Raw genomic sequence first — 18,246 nt, 5'->3', positions numbered from 1 at the left:
TTCAGGAAATCCTCTACTGTGCCCGTTACCAATGAACTATGATGCCCTGGACCATCAACAAATGCCCCTGTGATATTTTCCAGCTTAGTCTGAAGAAAACGCATCACGTTTGTGTAATTACATTATTTTTCTGCATTGTTGCCTTGCAAGACAACAGTGTCTTGTACACAGGGGCGTTAGCCTTAGTGATCTGAAAAGGGGAACTCCTTTTCAAGTAAGGTTGATACAAAACTTGAATGCAAGAGCTTAAGCTCCTAATATTTCTCTTTGTAAAACAGAAAGAGAACTTTGTAGTTATACTGTTCTCTCTGACAAGTGCGAGTTTTCAGCTGTGCTCCTGCAGAGGTTCAAAACAATCTGTGGTCCAAAGTGGTCTTTCCTTTTATAAAAGCTGGTCCCAATCCACATTAGTTGACAAATTAAATGAGCCTGGCAGGCTGAAGTTAATCTGCAGGGAACACTTGTCCATATGCAGCTCTGAGCCTCAGCTGGACGTGACTGGTGGTGCCCGTTCAAGGGACACCCGGCCCCGGTGCCATCAGCAGACCCAGCGGGAGCCAACCTCCGAAAAACACCCTCTTTCTGCACTTTTATAGCTTCTAAATGGGAAAAGATTTTAAAGCTGATGAGCCAGTTTATTTCTTATAATAGTGTGTATTCCAGTGGGTTAACTGTGGAAATGACAGCAAATAGACACAGAGAGATACGGAGTGCAGTGATTTTGTCTGTTTGCACAGGGAGGGGAATGACACGGAGGCAAATGTGATTTTCCAGCTCCAGAAAGAAAAAGGGGAGGAATTTATATTTCTGATACATCTCCTCACCTCCTTTCTCATTTTAATTTTGAAAAAAAGATGCCCAGGTTACCAGAGCCTATGAAAAAGCCAGATATGGCAAAGTTCTGTCCGTGGGATGTGACTCCCAAATTCAGTAAAGATTGCAGTTTTGGGGACCAGGCTGGTTCCACAGAACACATGCACTGTGTTAGGGGCCGGCTCAGGTCAGCATTACCTTGCGAATTTTTATATCAAGCAAACGAGTCCTGAGACTCCAGCTGCTGCAACTTGAGCTGAATTATAAGTATTTTTGATTCTCCGTTTGTCTGTGTTTCTCCGTGAGATATCGACTTACACTGCAGCAGTTATGACAGTCAAAACATCCAAAGTATCAAATGCTGGAAGAAGCTGGATCTTGACAGATCTCCCCATCATTTACTTATCTGAGTTAAATATGCACCAGGAAAAAAATGAAAGCTAAAACCCAGTGATTTTATATACCTGCTAACTAAACTATATAATACAGTCTCCTGACCCTAATAAAAGTTCGTTATATCATGCATAAAATATGTAGAGCCCATTCAGGGGGGCGGGTAGGGAATAAAAGAGACAGAGAAAAACCTGATAATCTACATCAACCATAACTTTTCACTTTTTCTTTGAAGGATTCTTTTGTATTAATAACCTGGCCTTTGGCTGGTTTTCCAGTTTCCATTGGAAGAAGATTAAGCAACGATGTTGAATCATTGATATGCATCAAGCCATTTCGACGTTGATGCATTAATCAGAATGAGAATGAATAAGATTTCATCACAGTGTTACGGAACAAAAAAATTACTTGCCCATAATTTTACCTCTGAGACATTTCCTAACCGTTCTCAAATTTATATAAAAAAATGGATTGGCAGCAAACATGGTGTTTAACAGCAAAAGTCCCACATTTACATTTCGAAAGACAGGGTAGACTGTTTGGGAATACAACTATGATGCTTTGCTCCAAGGCCACTTTGCTGAGCTGTGTTAGGCTGGTCCACCAGGACCTCCAGGTCCTTCTCTGCAAACCCGGCTGTTCTGGTGCACAGGGTTACCCCATCCCAGCTGCCGGACTTTGCTAAACCTCACAAGATTCCCACCAGCCCATTTCTCCAGCCTCTCAAGGTCCTTCTGAACAGCAGCCCTGCACTCCAGCATCTCTAGCACAGGACTATTCCATTTGCATATGTGCCCTGGATTAAGGTAGAGGGGATCATTAACGGCTGCTCTTATTTTTGGGAAACGCATGACTATTTGTCATAGAGAGAAGACATCTCAGAGGAACAGAACTTTGCTTTGAAAAGCTGCACTCCCTGCAACAGTCCAAGTAAAATAATCAAGGTTCTCCCATGTAACATTATACCCTAGATATGGGGCTGCCAAGCTACGTAGCTTTCAGTTAGAATCAGATTATCGTTGAAAAGTAAGTAGGGTTCACTTCAGAAATGTGACTGGTAAAAATATATACATGACACATACTTTTCCCAAGAAAAACTTGCCTTCTAAGAGGTTTTCTGAATCACTGTATTACAGTGTAAATGTGGAGCTCTTCAAATAGTAGCAACTACAATAGTCTACTTCAAAGCGTAAGTGCAAATGGTCCAAAGTAAATCACACAAAATGTTCAAACAACTGTTCCAACAAATTTCATAGCCATGTATGATTTTTCCAAGTTTCATTCTCCTGTAAACTAGAGCTAACTCTTGGAAAGATTCTCACCCTCTGCAAGATGTAATATTCGAGCTGAACAGTGGTTGCAAAGAAATTGCTGCACGAAAATACGTCTCATCAAGACTCACTTGAGAACAAGACCCTCAATCGCATCCTTTGAAGACATTATTTTTATTGCCTGTTAAGAAAGAATTCTGGTCTTCTATCAGGCCACTGCTGTGCTACCTACACAGGCTCACATACCCACTTCCATTGCCTCATTATTCCTATGTACTTCTCTGTGCTTTTTCATGAGCGATACCTTCTCATTAATTATCTGTTAATTATCAATAACTCTTTGCAGTAACAACCATTCCTTCATTGCTTGTATACTGTCTGCCAGAACAGGCGTCACTCTGGGACTATAGCTTCTTCATGGCAGCGTTGCATAAATAAGAATTAACTGCTGCCCTCCCTACCAAGCTCTTCTTTTTGAAGAAATCTTCTTCTAGCCAGGAGTTCCAAGATGGAAGCAAAGCAGAAACTCACCTTCTCTTGATGGTAAGCATTGCTCCCAAGAGGATGATAACAAACATCAGAAGACCGGCTATAACTCCAGCCATTTTCACTGTGCTGTCAACTTGTTTTTCCGGCTCCACTGCATTGGAATTCTGGGTGGAAGCTCCTTAAAAGGTGGAGGGAGAGGAAGGAGAAGATAGAAAGAGAATTTGTAAAACAGCTGTGCAATCATCTACTTTTAATATTCATTTGAAAGACCAGCAACATATTTCCCATCATATTGCAGTAGACAATCGCCCATCTTACCAAATCCGCCTTTAATAAGGGCTAATGACAGATAATTCAGAGCAGTAATCGGGTGTAAAATCCGAGTGCAATGCAAATGACTAACATTTCACCATATTACACAGTAACAGGCATTTTACTCTTCTGAGGCACTCAGCATACACCCAAGAAGCAGGACAATTAATAGCAGTTATAATTTCCATTTCAAATAGCTTAAGTGGAGGTGCAATCCTTACCCACTGAAATAATTCATGCAGAAGTTCACAGTAACATATCCCATAATACTGCTTACAGAAACTTTTTTTCTTCTAAAATCAGAACACATTTGTATTTCTCACTATAATGGAGGCCTGTTTTTTGTAAAAATACAATTACAATTATGCATGTAACGAGCATTAATCCAACACACAGAGCACCCTCTTCACCATTTAATGTGTTCCACACATAAGTTCTTCTGCAGTTCCGGCAAGACAACATAATTTCTAATTGATTTTTTTGTTTGTTTTAATATCTTTTTAAGAGTAAAGCCTACACACCTAAAAATAAAATATATTTAGGAATATTACTGGCACAGCATTTCTTCTTTTACTTCCTTGTCATGATTTGACTTTAAGGGTCTTTTGTCCCTGCAATAACCAAGGACCTTGCAGAATGCTACCCTCTACCCCTTGCTGGCACTACTATATAGTGATTATTAGATACCTTAGCTCTGCTGAATTCATTACTTGCTGCACAGATTTTTTCCAGATACAGCTTAAACCACTGGGCTTGATTTAGAAAGCCCCACAAGATTTGAGTCGTGGCTACTCTAAAGACTAAATAAGCCTGTCTTTATTATATTCTTGACATACTTAACGACTCCTAAAAATATCACCATTGCGTTTGATAAAGGTAAATGAATTGATGTGACTTGAGATCATAATCTTATCTTGGGCTTCGCCTTTGCTGTTGGAGTCAGCAGAGTCTTTCTCTACATCTTAAACGCCATAGGAAAAAAGAATCAAAGGTGAAACCAGAGTGCTGCCATCAGAAGACCGTAATGTTTTGCTCTTTTAAGAATTCTGTGTTGCTGACCTTCAGGAAAAGCTGAATCACTTTGTTCATAAAGTCAGTTGCTTGGGGAGATAACATTTAATCGAGTCCACGTGTTGGTGAGACAGCAGAAAACCTCACTGGGTTATTGTTTTGCTCATTTGCCCACATGTTAAACTGCAAATGCTTTAAATGGTCTCTGTGTGCAAGGATGAGTCCCGATGGCTACCATGATCCAATCGCACAAATGAATATGGGGCTTTCTGATGGGTTCTGAATACGGCCTCGGCTGATGGACTTCCAGGGCTGAGGATCTGATCTCGAATGAAATGTTACGTTCTCCTCCCATCGCATCTTGATGAGCACATATAGAACAATGACACAACGAATGCACAACAAGAAAACTCACCACATGCAGTGATAAAAGTATGATTTCGCTTTTCTTACAGCTAAGCTGTTAATCTAGTTTGTCACAGCAAAACGTAATATTTACCAAGCAAAAAATGCTGGCTGTTTCAAATACACATGTAATTTTCAGCTTTTTGTCCCTGACAACTCTACTGCTCTGCCTCATCCACCAATTTTCCCATTCAGTTAAGAATTCACCGGTAACTTCTGTGTGCATAGGTCTGAAATTAATTGGACACCAGAGTGTGAAAATAAAATACTATATTGGTTGCATATTTGACAATCTCTCTTACAATCTTGGATGAAATCTACCCGTGAGGTGAGCCATACAACATCATACAGGCAATGCCGACACTATCGCACAACCAAGGAAATGATAAAGGTACAATTTTTCCCTGAAAATGGTTAAAAGTGTATTCATTTGGAGCGAAACTCAGAAGCACTCCAAATTATCCTTCACTTGAGTTGCCGTTATTCCTATGACCGTAAATAATAGGTGTTAGGGAATGGTTTTCTACCACAAACAGCACAGTCAGGCCCCCTCCATTTCTTCACCATCTGAATACCCTGATGAGTTGTGAGCCACGTTAAATAAAAGATTAAGAATGCGCTGTCAACTCCATCCTCTAATCCACTAGATCAGTTTGATTTTGCCAGGCTGTTGCTTGTTACTACAGGCAATGTGTGGTCACTGCATTTTATTTCATATTTCTCGTCCCGTTGCAGACTACAGCAGCTCTGGAAAGAGAATAAAAGCTCATTATCCATCCTGACACCTACACACTATGGTGACTGTTTCACTTGAATCTTCTGTTTAAGTCTTTCTATCTATCTTGGCAAAGGCCAACAATTCCTTTAGGCTACCAGTCCAACCATTTGTGAGGTGTCTCAGCCAATAGTACCTAGGGATTGATAATATGACAGTGTCAGTATATTCCTGGGTCTTGGATTCTTGAAGATTTGTAATGAAACACTACCACAAAAGTCCCTTGGTTTTCTGCAGTTGTGGTGTGTTTTTCTTGTAGATGCCTAAATCTACTGTGGTTGCTGGTGCTCCCACCTGCACCACCACCAGCTGCAGGTAAGGGAAGGAGGAAAATGATTTCTACTGCTCCTGAAAGTAACGCTTTTGCTTCAGTTTTGCTTCTCTACAGGCAGATCTGAAATCCTCCGAGCACAGAAGCCCATCAAAACTGCTCAGATGGCCATTTTCTACAAATATCTTTAAATACACTTGGAAAGCTCTGCACTTTCATACTTGAGGAGCCACCCTTTTCTTTCTGAAAAATGATGTTTATATACTGCTGACATTAAAAGGGGAAGAAAATAAACTATAACCATATTTTCCAGTCGTTACTCTCACTGTGTTTCCAGGAATAAATTGTTCCTCATAACTGAAGCTGGATACCGGAATAATAGGATATAGAACAGGTCACCACTGTTATTATCCTGTGTTCTTCAGTGGCACCCAGGCCCTCGCTAAGGCCAGGACCCCATTACACTGTACTAACATGAAATAGGACAATTTTCTGCCCTAAGCTTACTTTCTTAATAAAAGAGGCAAATGATAGAAGACAGTGCCAGAGAAGCAAAAACTGTAGGTCCTTTGACTCCCTATCTGTGCATTATCTACTAGACCGGGCTACTACTTTCAGAGATATACATTTATATACTATATGAAATGCACTTTCCCAGAAGCTTGACCGGTGGCATGAATCTGACTTTCACAGGCACTGGCATCCACCCAGCACTGCATTTTACATCCATAGCTATTTCAGAATTTTCATCCTTTCCCACCAACCTAATTTACTTCGCTTTTTCAACCTCTTTCAACACTCTCAGAGATCCAGCGTCTTGCAGTGAGACAGAACACATTACATTAATGGGAGACACTGTTCTGGTGATGCTGCAGAGATGCAAAGAGAGCAGAGGAGGGAAAAACAGGTTCTTTCCCAGAATCACCTGCCTCATCAGCCCACGAGAAGTGAGATTTATGGATCATCAAGCACTCATTTTTTTTGTGGTAACACACTCACAGACACCCAAGGTCTATGCAGCTGTGCATCCATAGGTACCTAAATCCCAGACTAGTTCAGTAAGATGCAAGTACTGGAAGCATGGTTTCAGCTCGTTGCAGCTTGCAACCTTTCAAATTCCTCCTTGCTTTGGGAGCAATGTTAAAGCTGGCTCTGCAGTGGCTGAAAACTTAACGGCAAGAATTTGAAATCCAAAATTAACTTCAGTATAGAGGGCTGTCGTTTGTATTCCAGAGTTAAATCTTCCACAAGATTTCTACAGCTGAAATTGCTTCTGTCCACAAGGAAGAGATGATATGTTTAGCTACTTTGAGCTGGTTTGCAAGCGATTCCAACAGACCAAACTCCAGTTTTTACCAGTCATAACTAAAGGCAAACCTTCTCAAAATGTTAAGGAAGTGAAAAATCATCCACTTACCAGCAAGCGTTCATATCTGATGCTATACACTCCTAGAGCGATATTAATATGTCCTTTAAATCCCCCTTATGCTCATGCAAGGTAAGTAATAAATTATGTTATTTACTTTATAGATCTGTAAAGATTAAGGATCTGCCTTCGGCATCAAAGGCACCCAACAGTGGAGCTGAGGACTGACACCCTGTGGCGATTCCAGCAGACACCTCTTACAGATGGGGATGGGGGGATGGAGGGAGAAACAGTGACGATACCTAAGTGAAAGATACCATGGCAATCTTTCACCGAGCAATTTATGCACAGATATATCATTTGAAAACAATAAACCGCCAGAAATAAAGTGACCTTCTCTGTGGAGGTGGCACACTGAAGAACATCCAGGAAAGAATGATTATTGAGTGCATGCAGTTAAGCAAGACTGATAATATAAGTTTCTTCTATAAAACCTACTTCACAAGCTGTAATTTGAAATGTTCTTTATTTAAAGCAGCAATTACAATACTGCTTTAAAAAAAAAAAATGTAACTGACAGGAGAAAGAATTCAAAAGAGCCACAGGCAGGAGGAGAAGACAGGTATTTATGTGACATTTCCAACTGGAGAGGCACAAAGAACAAAGTCTCACCATGGCAGTGGTACCACAATCACCAGGAGCCGTGTTGCTGCGTAGGAGAGAGAAGCATCTGATTCCACAACAAGAGAAGAGAATGCGAACAAAACGGCAGCGAGGACAGCTGGGCCAGACACCCGGGGTGACAAAGGACAGGGCAGGTGGGAATGAGGAAGGGACAAAATGACAGAAGCCACACGAGCAATGGGGGTGCAGCCATTGCCAGATGACAGGAAAGATCCAGAAAGCGAACAAGTCAGTCTGGCAAAGACTAGGATCAGGTTCAAATTTGTAATCCTTAAGAATACGGCTTCTTCAGATAGGAAGTCACTCTTGAAACAAAAAATAATCAGAAAAATAACTTCAAAACCTTATTTAAGCCAGAAAAACTAATGAAAAATAGTGGTTTCTAAGTCAGTGTGAGTTAAAATGAGTTGCTCAATCAGAGTAATTTCTTTGTAGCACATAATGGCCAGGCAGCATGCTGAATGTAAAGTTTCCTGGTAGACCAGGAGGTTTGCTTTCAAAAGACAGATATTCTCAAATCACTTGTAAACATTATTTCTTTTCTCTTTTGGAATGACCTAATAATGATTAAAGCATCCCTGCATGTAGCAATGTTTTCAGATCCTGATTATATCTAAACCTCTGAAACACAGTCTCCAAAACCCAAACACAAGGGCAGGCAGCTGCCTATAAGAATGAAAACATTGAGATAAAGATGGAAGAGCATCATTTTATACCTTCATCTGGAATACCTGTCAGCCAGCACTACCCAGCCACAGCCACACACGTGGGTTGGGGAGGACAGACTAGTTTGCAACCTCATATACCAGAGTACCTGGACTAATAAAAGCAATGCATGATGCCCAAGGTTCTGCATATCACAAACCAACAAAGTGAAAGAGGCCACCAAATCTGAGAGACAGATTCCACTTTGGCTATTTCTTTATTGCAATCCATTAAAAAAAGGAACACCAACACCACTACGTAGAACATCGCTACTATTCCACCTCCAGTTATTCAAGACGACAACAGCCACAGGCTTAAGACTACAATGAGACGTTCTCGTTTCTTTATAAAAGCTCAAAAAGGATGGAAAGAATGATGAGAACCAAAAGCTTTCAACTATATTCTAAGTGGAGAGAGCAGCAAAACAAAGCAATCCTGGAGAGAAAGACAGATCAGAATTTATATGAGGGATTATCAGGCATACAGGTTGGATCTGTAGGAGGATGAGGGTAAACACACAGCGTGGAATCAAGATTAGTATTACTAAACTGAAGAAGAATTAAAAAATAGCAGTAAGAGAATAACTGATTCTGGAGATTCAAGGCAAATCTACCACAAAGGCTTTTCTTTTCTCCTCCTGTTTTTCTTCCTCTCTCTTCAGAACAGAAGCACTTAATTTGTGCTAAAGGCAGATATATGGCCCCCAAGAATGAGAAAGGTTATTACATTTACTTGAAAGAAGAGCTCAGACAAAGAGAAGCTGCTGCGATGCCTACAAGTGATGCGACGGTTCGGAGTGTGATAGCATGTTTCCATTTTAGCTCTCCACTTCTGTGAAGCTATTTAGAAACTAGCTTTTAATTATGAAAATGGAAAACAAGTAAAATTCCCATTATCACAAGTTCAATTTTACAGATGTGTCTCAATTCTTATGTGGTCTTGAACAGACACAAGGAGATTTATTTTTTGACTGATACAGGCGAAACCACTACAGTGCATGACAACGCTGTAGATGTATAATAGACACCATACGAACAAAAACTAATTAACCTTTGCACCAGCCAGTCCCCTCTAAGCAGTTACTGTGCTCTCATCACGGTTATCATTAAAAATCCGCTGCCAGACGAGCTGTGGGAATTACAAACTCAGCGAGCAAAGTCCAGCAGTGGGTACAACATGAATACTGCAATAAAGCCACCTCTCAAGCCCGGCTGGTCAAAGGTGCTTCGAGCACCACGGTGGCCGACAAAACCCGTGCCTGATAAGACTTCACCCTTGAGCTGAGTGAGCAGCATGCAAAGGAGGATAACTCACCGATTTACAGTAAAAAGGGAGTCATATGGCCAATGCATTAGGGAGTCTGCGGATACCCGCTCTACGTGTGCTGCATGAAACACTGGGAAACTTTCTGCACTTTGCCAAGTTCAGGCAGCACTTCCAGGTGTGTCTTGAATGAGGATTTTTCTTTTCCTCTACAGTGGTGTTATGAAACTGCCTCTTTCACGCTTACCTCTCCTGTGACATTGTCCCATGTCCTAATGCTGCCATACAGTTTTTTAAATGTCCAGTTCCTGGAAGAAACTGAGAGTCTAATGCATTAATAATAATAATCCTGTTCCTGAACACTAGCTCATTGAAAAATCTATGTAAGGAAACAGAAGCGTAATGTATTTGTGATAGCCTTGGGTTGGTCGTGCCTTTGGAAGTGCTATTTAGGAACACCGCCAATGATAATCTGTTTTTGAAAAACTTTTTAAGTGATCCCCAGTACCTGACTAGCGGCTGGTAGACCTTACAAAGCATTTTTATATATAGGGAAATGGAGAAGAAATACTGACTACCCAAATAAGCTGGTCTAAGAGTATGAGGGTTGGGAACAGGGAACTTTGCTGTCATCTAAAAGGTAACAGCCCTGCTCCCACTCCTAAAGCCTCCTGTGCAGGAGGCTTCAGGGATGCTCAGACAGTTCTTCCTGAAAACCTTCAGGCAGAGGCCAGGAAAATAAAAACCACCCTGAATTTCACAAGCAAATCACCATCCCTTTCTCCTTGCATTAAAACTAAATGAGCCAAAATCAGAACAAATCCTTCCAGATTTGACCTTAGCTTGTGGATTTAATGTTGTTTTTTTCCTCCTTTGCTGGGTTACCAGTTCATCTGCACAGCCTACGAGCCACAACACGTTGCCAGCAGCATCTTTTCACACCAGGCGGGTGTTGAAAGGGGACCACAGCCTCCTATTTATTCATAAATCCCTCCCTGCTTTGATTCCAGGAGGATGTGACTCACACAACAATGAAAAATTACAGTCACCTTTTTCTAAAGGCCCTTCTTTTCTGAAGCTACCCTGCGTAACCCAGCAGTGGATGCTTTGAATTGCAGAGGTGATGTTTTCATGATTTCCTGTTGCTAATCTATCCCAAATTTTACCTCATGTCCTCTGGAAAGTGGGCTGAGGGTATCAAAACTCACCTCACTTGTGGCCTCGTCCAGTTCTGCACCAGGCTCTTCACTAATTCAAAGCTGGGTCATTATCATGCTGGGTTAAGGAAGCCCATAAAGCTGACTTTTTAAATCCCTCTAAGGAAGTCTTGATACCAAATTCGGTGCAAATACAGATGCTCACTGGGTTAAGTGGGCATTCACACGCTAGGATGTTTGATTTGTCTTCTCAGCAGGGAATATTTGTCAACAAGAGCAACATAATCATGTGTGTTATTAACAACAAATTATGGTGATACACAAACTTGCGCTAAAAAAAATAACTTCTAGAAGGCAGAGATCTGTTCAGAGTGGAAAAAAAACCAAACCAAACCACCAAAACCAAACACCAACCAACCAAAAAACACCAAAACAAATCATGCATTCGACTTAAAAAGTGTGCTAAAACCCTCTGAAATAAATAGCACAAAGCAGAATATACCTGTCAAAGGAATAACATTCCAGTGTATCAGAAGACAAAACGCAATAACAAAAAGATCTGAAGTGGGATTAGATCTGTTTAAAAGCACGTTGTCTATAAGACTAGAATATATTTCAGAAAACAACACAGGCCTCTTTAATGAATCTGAGGGAGCAAGAACTATCTAAATAAACAGTTTATATATGCTGTAAAACTCTGTGTGAATAGTTTTTTTGCAGTCTTTTTCTCCCCATGACCTCACTGGTCGCCTTTCAGACCCAGGTTCCGTTCTGAGCTCTGAAGAAAGTCCCTTTTTCCCAGTGCTAATGCACTATATTTCTCTCAATCTCAAAAGCATTTGAACTTCACAATAATTCCAGTACTTTCTTTTTGCCCCTGTATCATTACAGCTGCCCTGATATGCACTTGAAGTAACTGTTGGGTGAGGAAGTCATAGCTAGACAGGAATAACTGGGAGAGCAACATTCCAACAAACATTTCATCCATGCCAAAACTGAAAAGCCAATTCTCTTTTCCACTCCTTTTTATATCAATCACATGTAACTCTGTCACATCCCAAGAAGTCACTCTATGCACAAGCTGAAGTAGAAGATACTATTTCCACAAACTGATGGGATTTCCTCTCTATATTTAAATTTTCTGGAGTATAATGATGGTAATAGTCCTAGTGTTACAAACTATGAGGCGAGTTTATGACACACAGACCTCCAAGTTCATTCTGAACCTCCCCATTAATAACCAGTGAATGATTTTACACGGTGCTACCGAGGCTCAATGAAGAAGTTTCTATGCAGAGGGCTTATGGAATCAAGTTTTAATTTTTCTGTCACCATTTCTTCAACAGCAGGACTCCGCTGCCTAAGAGTAAGCGTAATAACCAGCCCCAGAAAATGCCATGGCTAACTTTAATGCAAAAATGTAAGGTGACATCCATGGATGCCTAGTGACTTATTCAGCCTCTGCAGAGGGTCAGCAAGGAATCCATGGGGCTCTTCAGTCACGCTCGAGAGCTCATGGAAAGATGGTGTTTAGTCCTTCAGATGACCTTCTGCACAGGTGTATATTGACCTTGGTGCTAAAGGAGAGCCATGTAAGGAATGCCCCCTTGACGACTGTAGTTCAAATATTAGAGTTAAAATAATTGTAACGGTTCCCATGCAAACCGAATACGAAATAAGAAATCACAAAGCTGCTCGGACTTCTGGAACAGTTTTCATTTTCTTGACCTGATAATCACCTGTGCTCAAGAGGTTGGGCGCGCTTCCCGTGGTCACCTGTTGCCTACCTATTACTGCTGAGAACAAGCAAAACCATTCCCAGGCAGCATGCACAAGGAAAAAAAAGAAAAAAAGGAAAAAGAAAAATGTACCTCATAATGATTATTAAATTTCCATTCTTTCATTTGCATGAACTCACATTTTAAAGAAAGGAGGAATGAGTATCAAGAGATAAGGAACCATTAATGAGCCTTAGTTTCAATTACACTGTGAAATGAATTTAATGCACTTTAAGAATACAAGAGGTAATCGCTCTCTCTTGGTGAGAGGTTGCAATTTTGTCTAATAAAGTGTCAATATGAATATGTTGCTTTAAAGACAGGGAGAACAAGTCAGTTAATTCAGAAAGAATGGGACATACTAAAGCAAATGCTATCAGCGAAACCAAATGGCAAAACTAATAAATAAGCTGGCTGAATGAGAATTGTATGGCAGAGAGGTGGTAAATCAAGGTTTAATTAGAAACTTATTTTTAAAGAGTGTTTTATGCTAATGACATGCATCCAAGTGACTAATGTTGTGAAAAACGACATTACTCCAGTAATTTAAAAAACAGGAGTTGCCCATGTGAGGAGAGATGTTTATGGTTGGAAACGGTAAGAAATCTGAGACCAATGAACCTGAAAATAAATATATACGTAGGGGAAAAAAAAAGAAAAAAAAAAGGTTAATAAGGCTTTTGGATTTAAAACCTGCTGGCAAAACATGAAATGGCTACAGACTGGACAAATGCAGAGAGCTTTCTGATGGATTGCCAAATATCACCACAGCAAAGGCTGATGATCACAGAATCACAGAACAGTTTGGGTTGGAAGGACCTTCCCAGCTCCCCCAGTGCCCCCCCTGCCATGAGCAGGGACATCTTCACCAGCTCAGGTTGCTCAGAGCCCCATCCAGCCTGGCCTGGGATGTCTCCAGGGATGGTTCATCCACCACCTCTCTGGCCAACCTGGGCCAGGCTCTCACCACCCTCAGGGGCAACAATTTCTTCCTTGTGTCTGGCCTGAATCTCTGAACAATGGCCACTGGCCCTTTCCACCAGCATCAGCCAACACTTACACTGAGACACTGGATGGAACGACATGGGCTCAACAGAGGCACTTGCTTGGTTGGACATCTGCTAGTTCTGCTTTGGAAAACGCACTACTGGTGTCACGACCTGGTGCTCCAAAATGCTGAATTCCCCCATGACATTTGATAAGCCAATACATAACGATTTGAGAGATCCTTCTCGCGACAAGAAGAATAAAGTTCATCTAAAAAGGAGTAGCACACAGAAAATCGTGCCCAGGAGTGAACCACCAGGAGAGATGGGAAACAGCTCCTGTGTGGAGCTGAACTGGACTGAGGTCAATCTGAACACTCTATTTATTGCTAAAAGAGGAAGAGAGAAAACTGAGAGATCTCCAAAACTCTCTTTAATGGACTAAACCACTTTCTAAAGAGTCGTGTACTTTCGTTTCCTCGGTTTGGAGGCAATGGGACGTACAAAGCAGATTGCCTCCCAGCCTTCTGAAGTGGCAACAGTGGAACAGTCTCATGCGTCTCTCAAGTAATTAAAGCTACTCAGGTTCTGAACAGGTGCCTTGCAGCAACACCCAAGATGTGTTATAATCCCCCAGTAACATGCTGCCTAACACATTTTATTGCCTAATTACTCCCACACTCATGTTTAGTGTCCTTGTTAATCCAGTACTTCAAAGGAACACTTGCCTTGCTTAAACATGTCTTGATCCTCATCTTCCTGTCATGGGTGTAAATCAGAACTCATTTCACCAACATAAATGGAGCTACTACAGCGTCAAATGTCTAGGAATGGAAAAATTAGGCCTATGGCCCAAAATGAGCATTTGGTCTGGCACCAGTAGTATATCTTTATTTTCTTGAATCAAAATATATTATGCTTTTTCTCTGGTACCAACTCAAAGCAAAGTTTCTAAGCCGTCAATGCTGAGATTAGCCCCAACTCCAAAAGCTCTTCTTTCTTTCTGACTCCTATCAAAGACACCACAGCAGTATCTTTGCCAGCAGATTGGACAATTTTGTTCAAGGTAGACTACAGGTTTGCTCATTCTATCCTCAGAAAGACAACTACGCAAATAAAGGTGAATACAGGGCAATGCCGTTAGAGATAATCAATATAATGAGTAGAGAGAAGACAGCACAGACACAGCAGGTCACCTGGAACATCCCAGCTATCAGCCTTTGATCAGGTCACAATGGAATTGTAGTTTCATGACTGTCTCTGCCCATTGCCAGAGAGCAGCGAGAGGGCAGATGTGACACCCCTTGTCAGGGGCTGGGATGTGGTGTGGTTGAGTCTTTCTGTTCACACGAAGTTAACGTATGATAGGAATTCAGCCTCATGACATATGGAAATCTGAAGCTGTGGGAAAGCTCCAAAGCACAGAACCACATTGTTCAGCTATTGCTCAGCTGCTCCCGCTTCACAGGTGCCAGCAATGGAAGACGCTGTTACGTTATCAAGACTACAAATTTGCTCATGATGCTACCTTGCTTATGGGCTGCAGGCAGTACTGTAGCTTTGAAGAGCTACAACTGCACCAAATCAGCCACAGCTGTGCATATTCCACTGCCTTTGCTAACAGTCAGGCTCTGACATACAAAATTGCAATTTGTGGAGTGAGAACAAGGAAAAAAAGAAAAAAAATTTCCACAGATATTTCCACACTTCGTGTATTGAAATAAGATATCTGCCTATAAATCAAAAGAGATATCCATGGAGACAGTGAGAATAAACACTAGAACGATCCTCATTTCTTGTCCTTTTCCATTCACATCTATCAAGAAAAATCCTAAAGATCACCAAAAAACAGTGGCTCTAGGCATGCTCAGGCTCTACCCATCTCTTTTACCTCTTATCAAATTAATTTTAGTAAGAGATCCTTTTTTAAAAAGAGAGGACATTCAGAGATGGCAGAATGAGGGTGGGTCATTGACTCTTCCTCATGACCTAAGCAGTTAAGGAAAATTAAATCAGTTTGCAGAAGTCAGGTCAAGGTCAACCACTTATGTGACTCTTTCCTGAAGTACCCAAATCAGGCGGGGCAAATCAAAAGGTCATGCAAGAATGGGACTTTTCAAGCTACACAGGTTTTTATTTTCCTTTGAATAGTCACAGAACAAAATCCTTCCTGCTAGCATGAAAACATTCGTCCACCAACTCCTGAAAAAGGAATGACTGAAATGGAAGAAACTACAGGGTTCCAAAAGATGCATTAATCCAGTTTCTCTGATCTCATGACTCATTTCGCTCAGACTCGTTTTACCCAGTCCTGCTGTATCTCGTTCTACCACCAGAAAGCCAAAAGAAGGTATGCACATGGTCACATCACTACCAGCTGGAAAGTCCGAAGGGGGAGGAAGGGAGGCTGAGACATCGAATGTTCGTAACCCAGAGAAATGAATTAAATAAAGATTTTTACGAGGAACTTTCAAAAAGGAAAGCGACAAGAGGACATGGGGACCACCGGAGCCACACACAAAAGGGAGAAAAGGGGGAAATGGCTCATCCTCCTCGGCTTTCAGTGGTGACACAACTGCTCACAGCCCCACCAGTTTGCACGTTGGGTCCCAGCAGTGAAAACAGCTGCACAGGTGGGAGCTTTGTGCAGCACCTGCCATCCCAGTGCACGGTTTTCTGTAACGGACTGGGGGTGTCTCCACATACAGAGGACAAAGTCCTTTTTTGCTACCCAGTAACTGTTAGCTGGGGCTTCTTTGATCCCTCTCAACTTCCCTCTAAGCACAGATGCAGGAGCCATCAGGGGAAAGTACCTCAAAGTAATTAACTTCTGTTGCTGCTACAAGACAGAAAGGAGTAAAAAGAATGGAAAAAAATGGGATGGTGCCTCAAAGGAAAAAGGGTCATGGGTTCCTGCTGATTACATTTAACTCTGCACAGACTCCATAGGCATCCATGCAGTTGTTTCACATTACAGTGAGAGAGTGAGCACAAGATGGTAAACCTGAATTTTGGAAATGGAGGACTACCTGCAGCACAGCTCATGGCAATTTCCATGTCATTTCCATACCACCCATTTTGAGACTACGATGTGTGTTAAGCCTTTTTACAGCTACTCCTCTGTTTGTGTTACAAGTAAATTGGTTTCTGACACCTCTGCTGGTGAAGTAGCCCCTGGGGTGATTTTGAAGTCCTTAGAAGAGTTGTTAAGAGCAACTGTAAGCTCCAAGAAGGAACCCATACATTGCCATCACTGGTTCCCCAAGAGCTGCACCTTGTGAAGCAACCTGGGGATCGGAGCATTGCATCTTAACACCATTTGTCTTGCGTTTGCACATTCTGGTCTGTTTGATCTATCAGTTTGGTCTGTTCTGAAGTAATTGCAAGAAAAACAAGGAATGTACTCTACTCTGTTTGTTGAATTGTACCATGAAAACGGTGTGACAAGTATCATGCCCCACTGTGTTCAAGGTTAGGCTTCCATGATGTCTCCTCTTAATTATGTACTTTATACAGTTGTGGAGAGAACAACATTAATAGGAGGCTTTTTCAGTGACATTCTGCCAATACCAAGAACAGTCTAAAGGGCAAGAAAGCTGTCAACAAAATAAGGGAAAGGAGGAACCACAGAGAGACAGATGCATTGTCTTAAAACCAAAAAATAACAGAGTCCGCACATACAGTGAAGTGGTTCTGGAAATTGTTGTTTTGACTTTGTACTCTTCTTTAAAGAAGAAAACTAGCTTGTTCTTTGAATAGTAACTGTACTCAAGTTGCATCACCACTGCAGCCTTTACATTACTGGCATTTTGCTTTGCAGAAAAGTAGACCCACATACCTTTCGTTGCCAGCCGGACACAGTTGATTTTTGTTTCCTGAAAAATATAAAGCAAAAAAAAAATAAAAAAGAAAAACATTAAGGGGTGTAATTTGCCCATCTGCAATAAACATACATTCCTTTAATAAGGTACTAAAACAAATAAGCTTTTTCTCTTACACTTCATTTCTGAAAATACCATAGCAGCTTCAGTTGCATACAACACTCCATACTAATGGACTTGCCTACAGATGCTTCTCTAACTGGTGCGAAGTTAAGAGTGACAACATGTTTTTCCACACTCTCTCTGTGAGCGATGGGTCCTGTGTAACTGCCTGCTTAACTAATAGAATTTACCAGCTAATGACCTGATCTGTAATAGGCAGACAAGCCTTGGGTCAAAAGTACATGCAACCGTACATTGAGTTTTCATGCACCATTACTGCAAATTTTGCAAATTGGTTATTTATTTAAACACATGGCAAACAGACACTGAAATAGTCATTGGGATATTTCAGCTCTCTGGAATGTATGTGGAGCGAAGCAGCGTGTTGTACGGCTGGCTCTGCCAAATGAGCTGTTCAAACACAACCCACAGCGCTGCACTTTGTCATCGCGGAGCTGGGATAAAACCCAACGCTTTTGTTCAATCCGCCTCGGAGCCCGCAGATCTGCGTAAACAGGAGTTTGGATCGCAAAAGCCGTGTTGGATTTGGCTTGACTAAAAGCTCATACTCGGCAGCCTTCTCA

General features: G+C 41.4%; 1 protein-coding gene across 10 annotated transcripts in view; it reads right to left on the bottom strand.

The window, feature by feature from the left end:
• Positions 1-18,246, bottom strand: part of PTPRT (protein tyrosine phosphatase receptor type T) — a 382,611-nt gene that overhangs the window by 72,313 nt on the left and 292,052 nt on the right. For all 10 annotated transcript variants that reach the window (XM_065850187.2, XM_071815733.1, XM_065850189.2 and 7 more), the window contains exons 13-14: positions 17,518-17,554; positions 3,009-3,144 (exon numbers count right to left, since the gene is read on the bottom strand). In XM_065850187.2, the coding sequence (XP_065706259.2) occupies positions 3,009-3,144; positions 17,518-17,554 (173 nt within the window). The remainder of the gene's footprint in view (positions 1-3,008; positions 3,145-17,517; positions 17,555-18,246) is intronic.

This window comes from Patagioenas fasciata, chromosome 16 (assembly GCF_037038585.1).
Source record: "Patagioenas fasciata isolate bPatFas1 chromosome 16, bPatFas1.hap1, whole genome shotgun sequence".
NCBI lineage: Eukaryota > Metazoa > Chordata > Aves > Columbiformes > Columbidae > Patagioenas > Patagioenas fasciata.
This window is presented reverse-complemented; position numbering and strand designations above follow the sequence as displayed.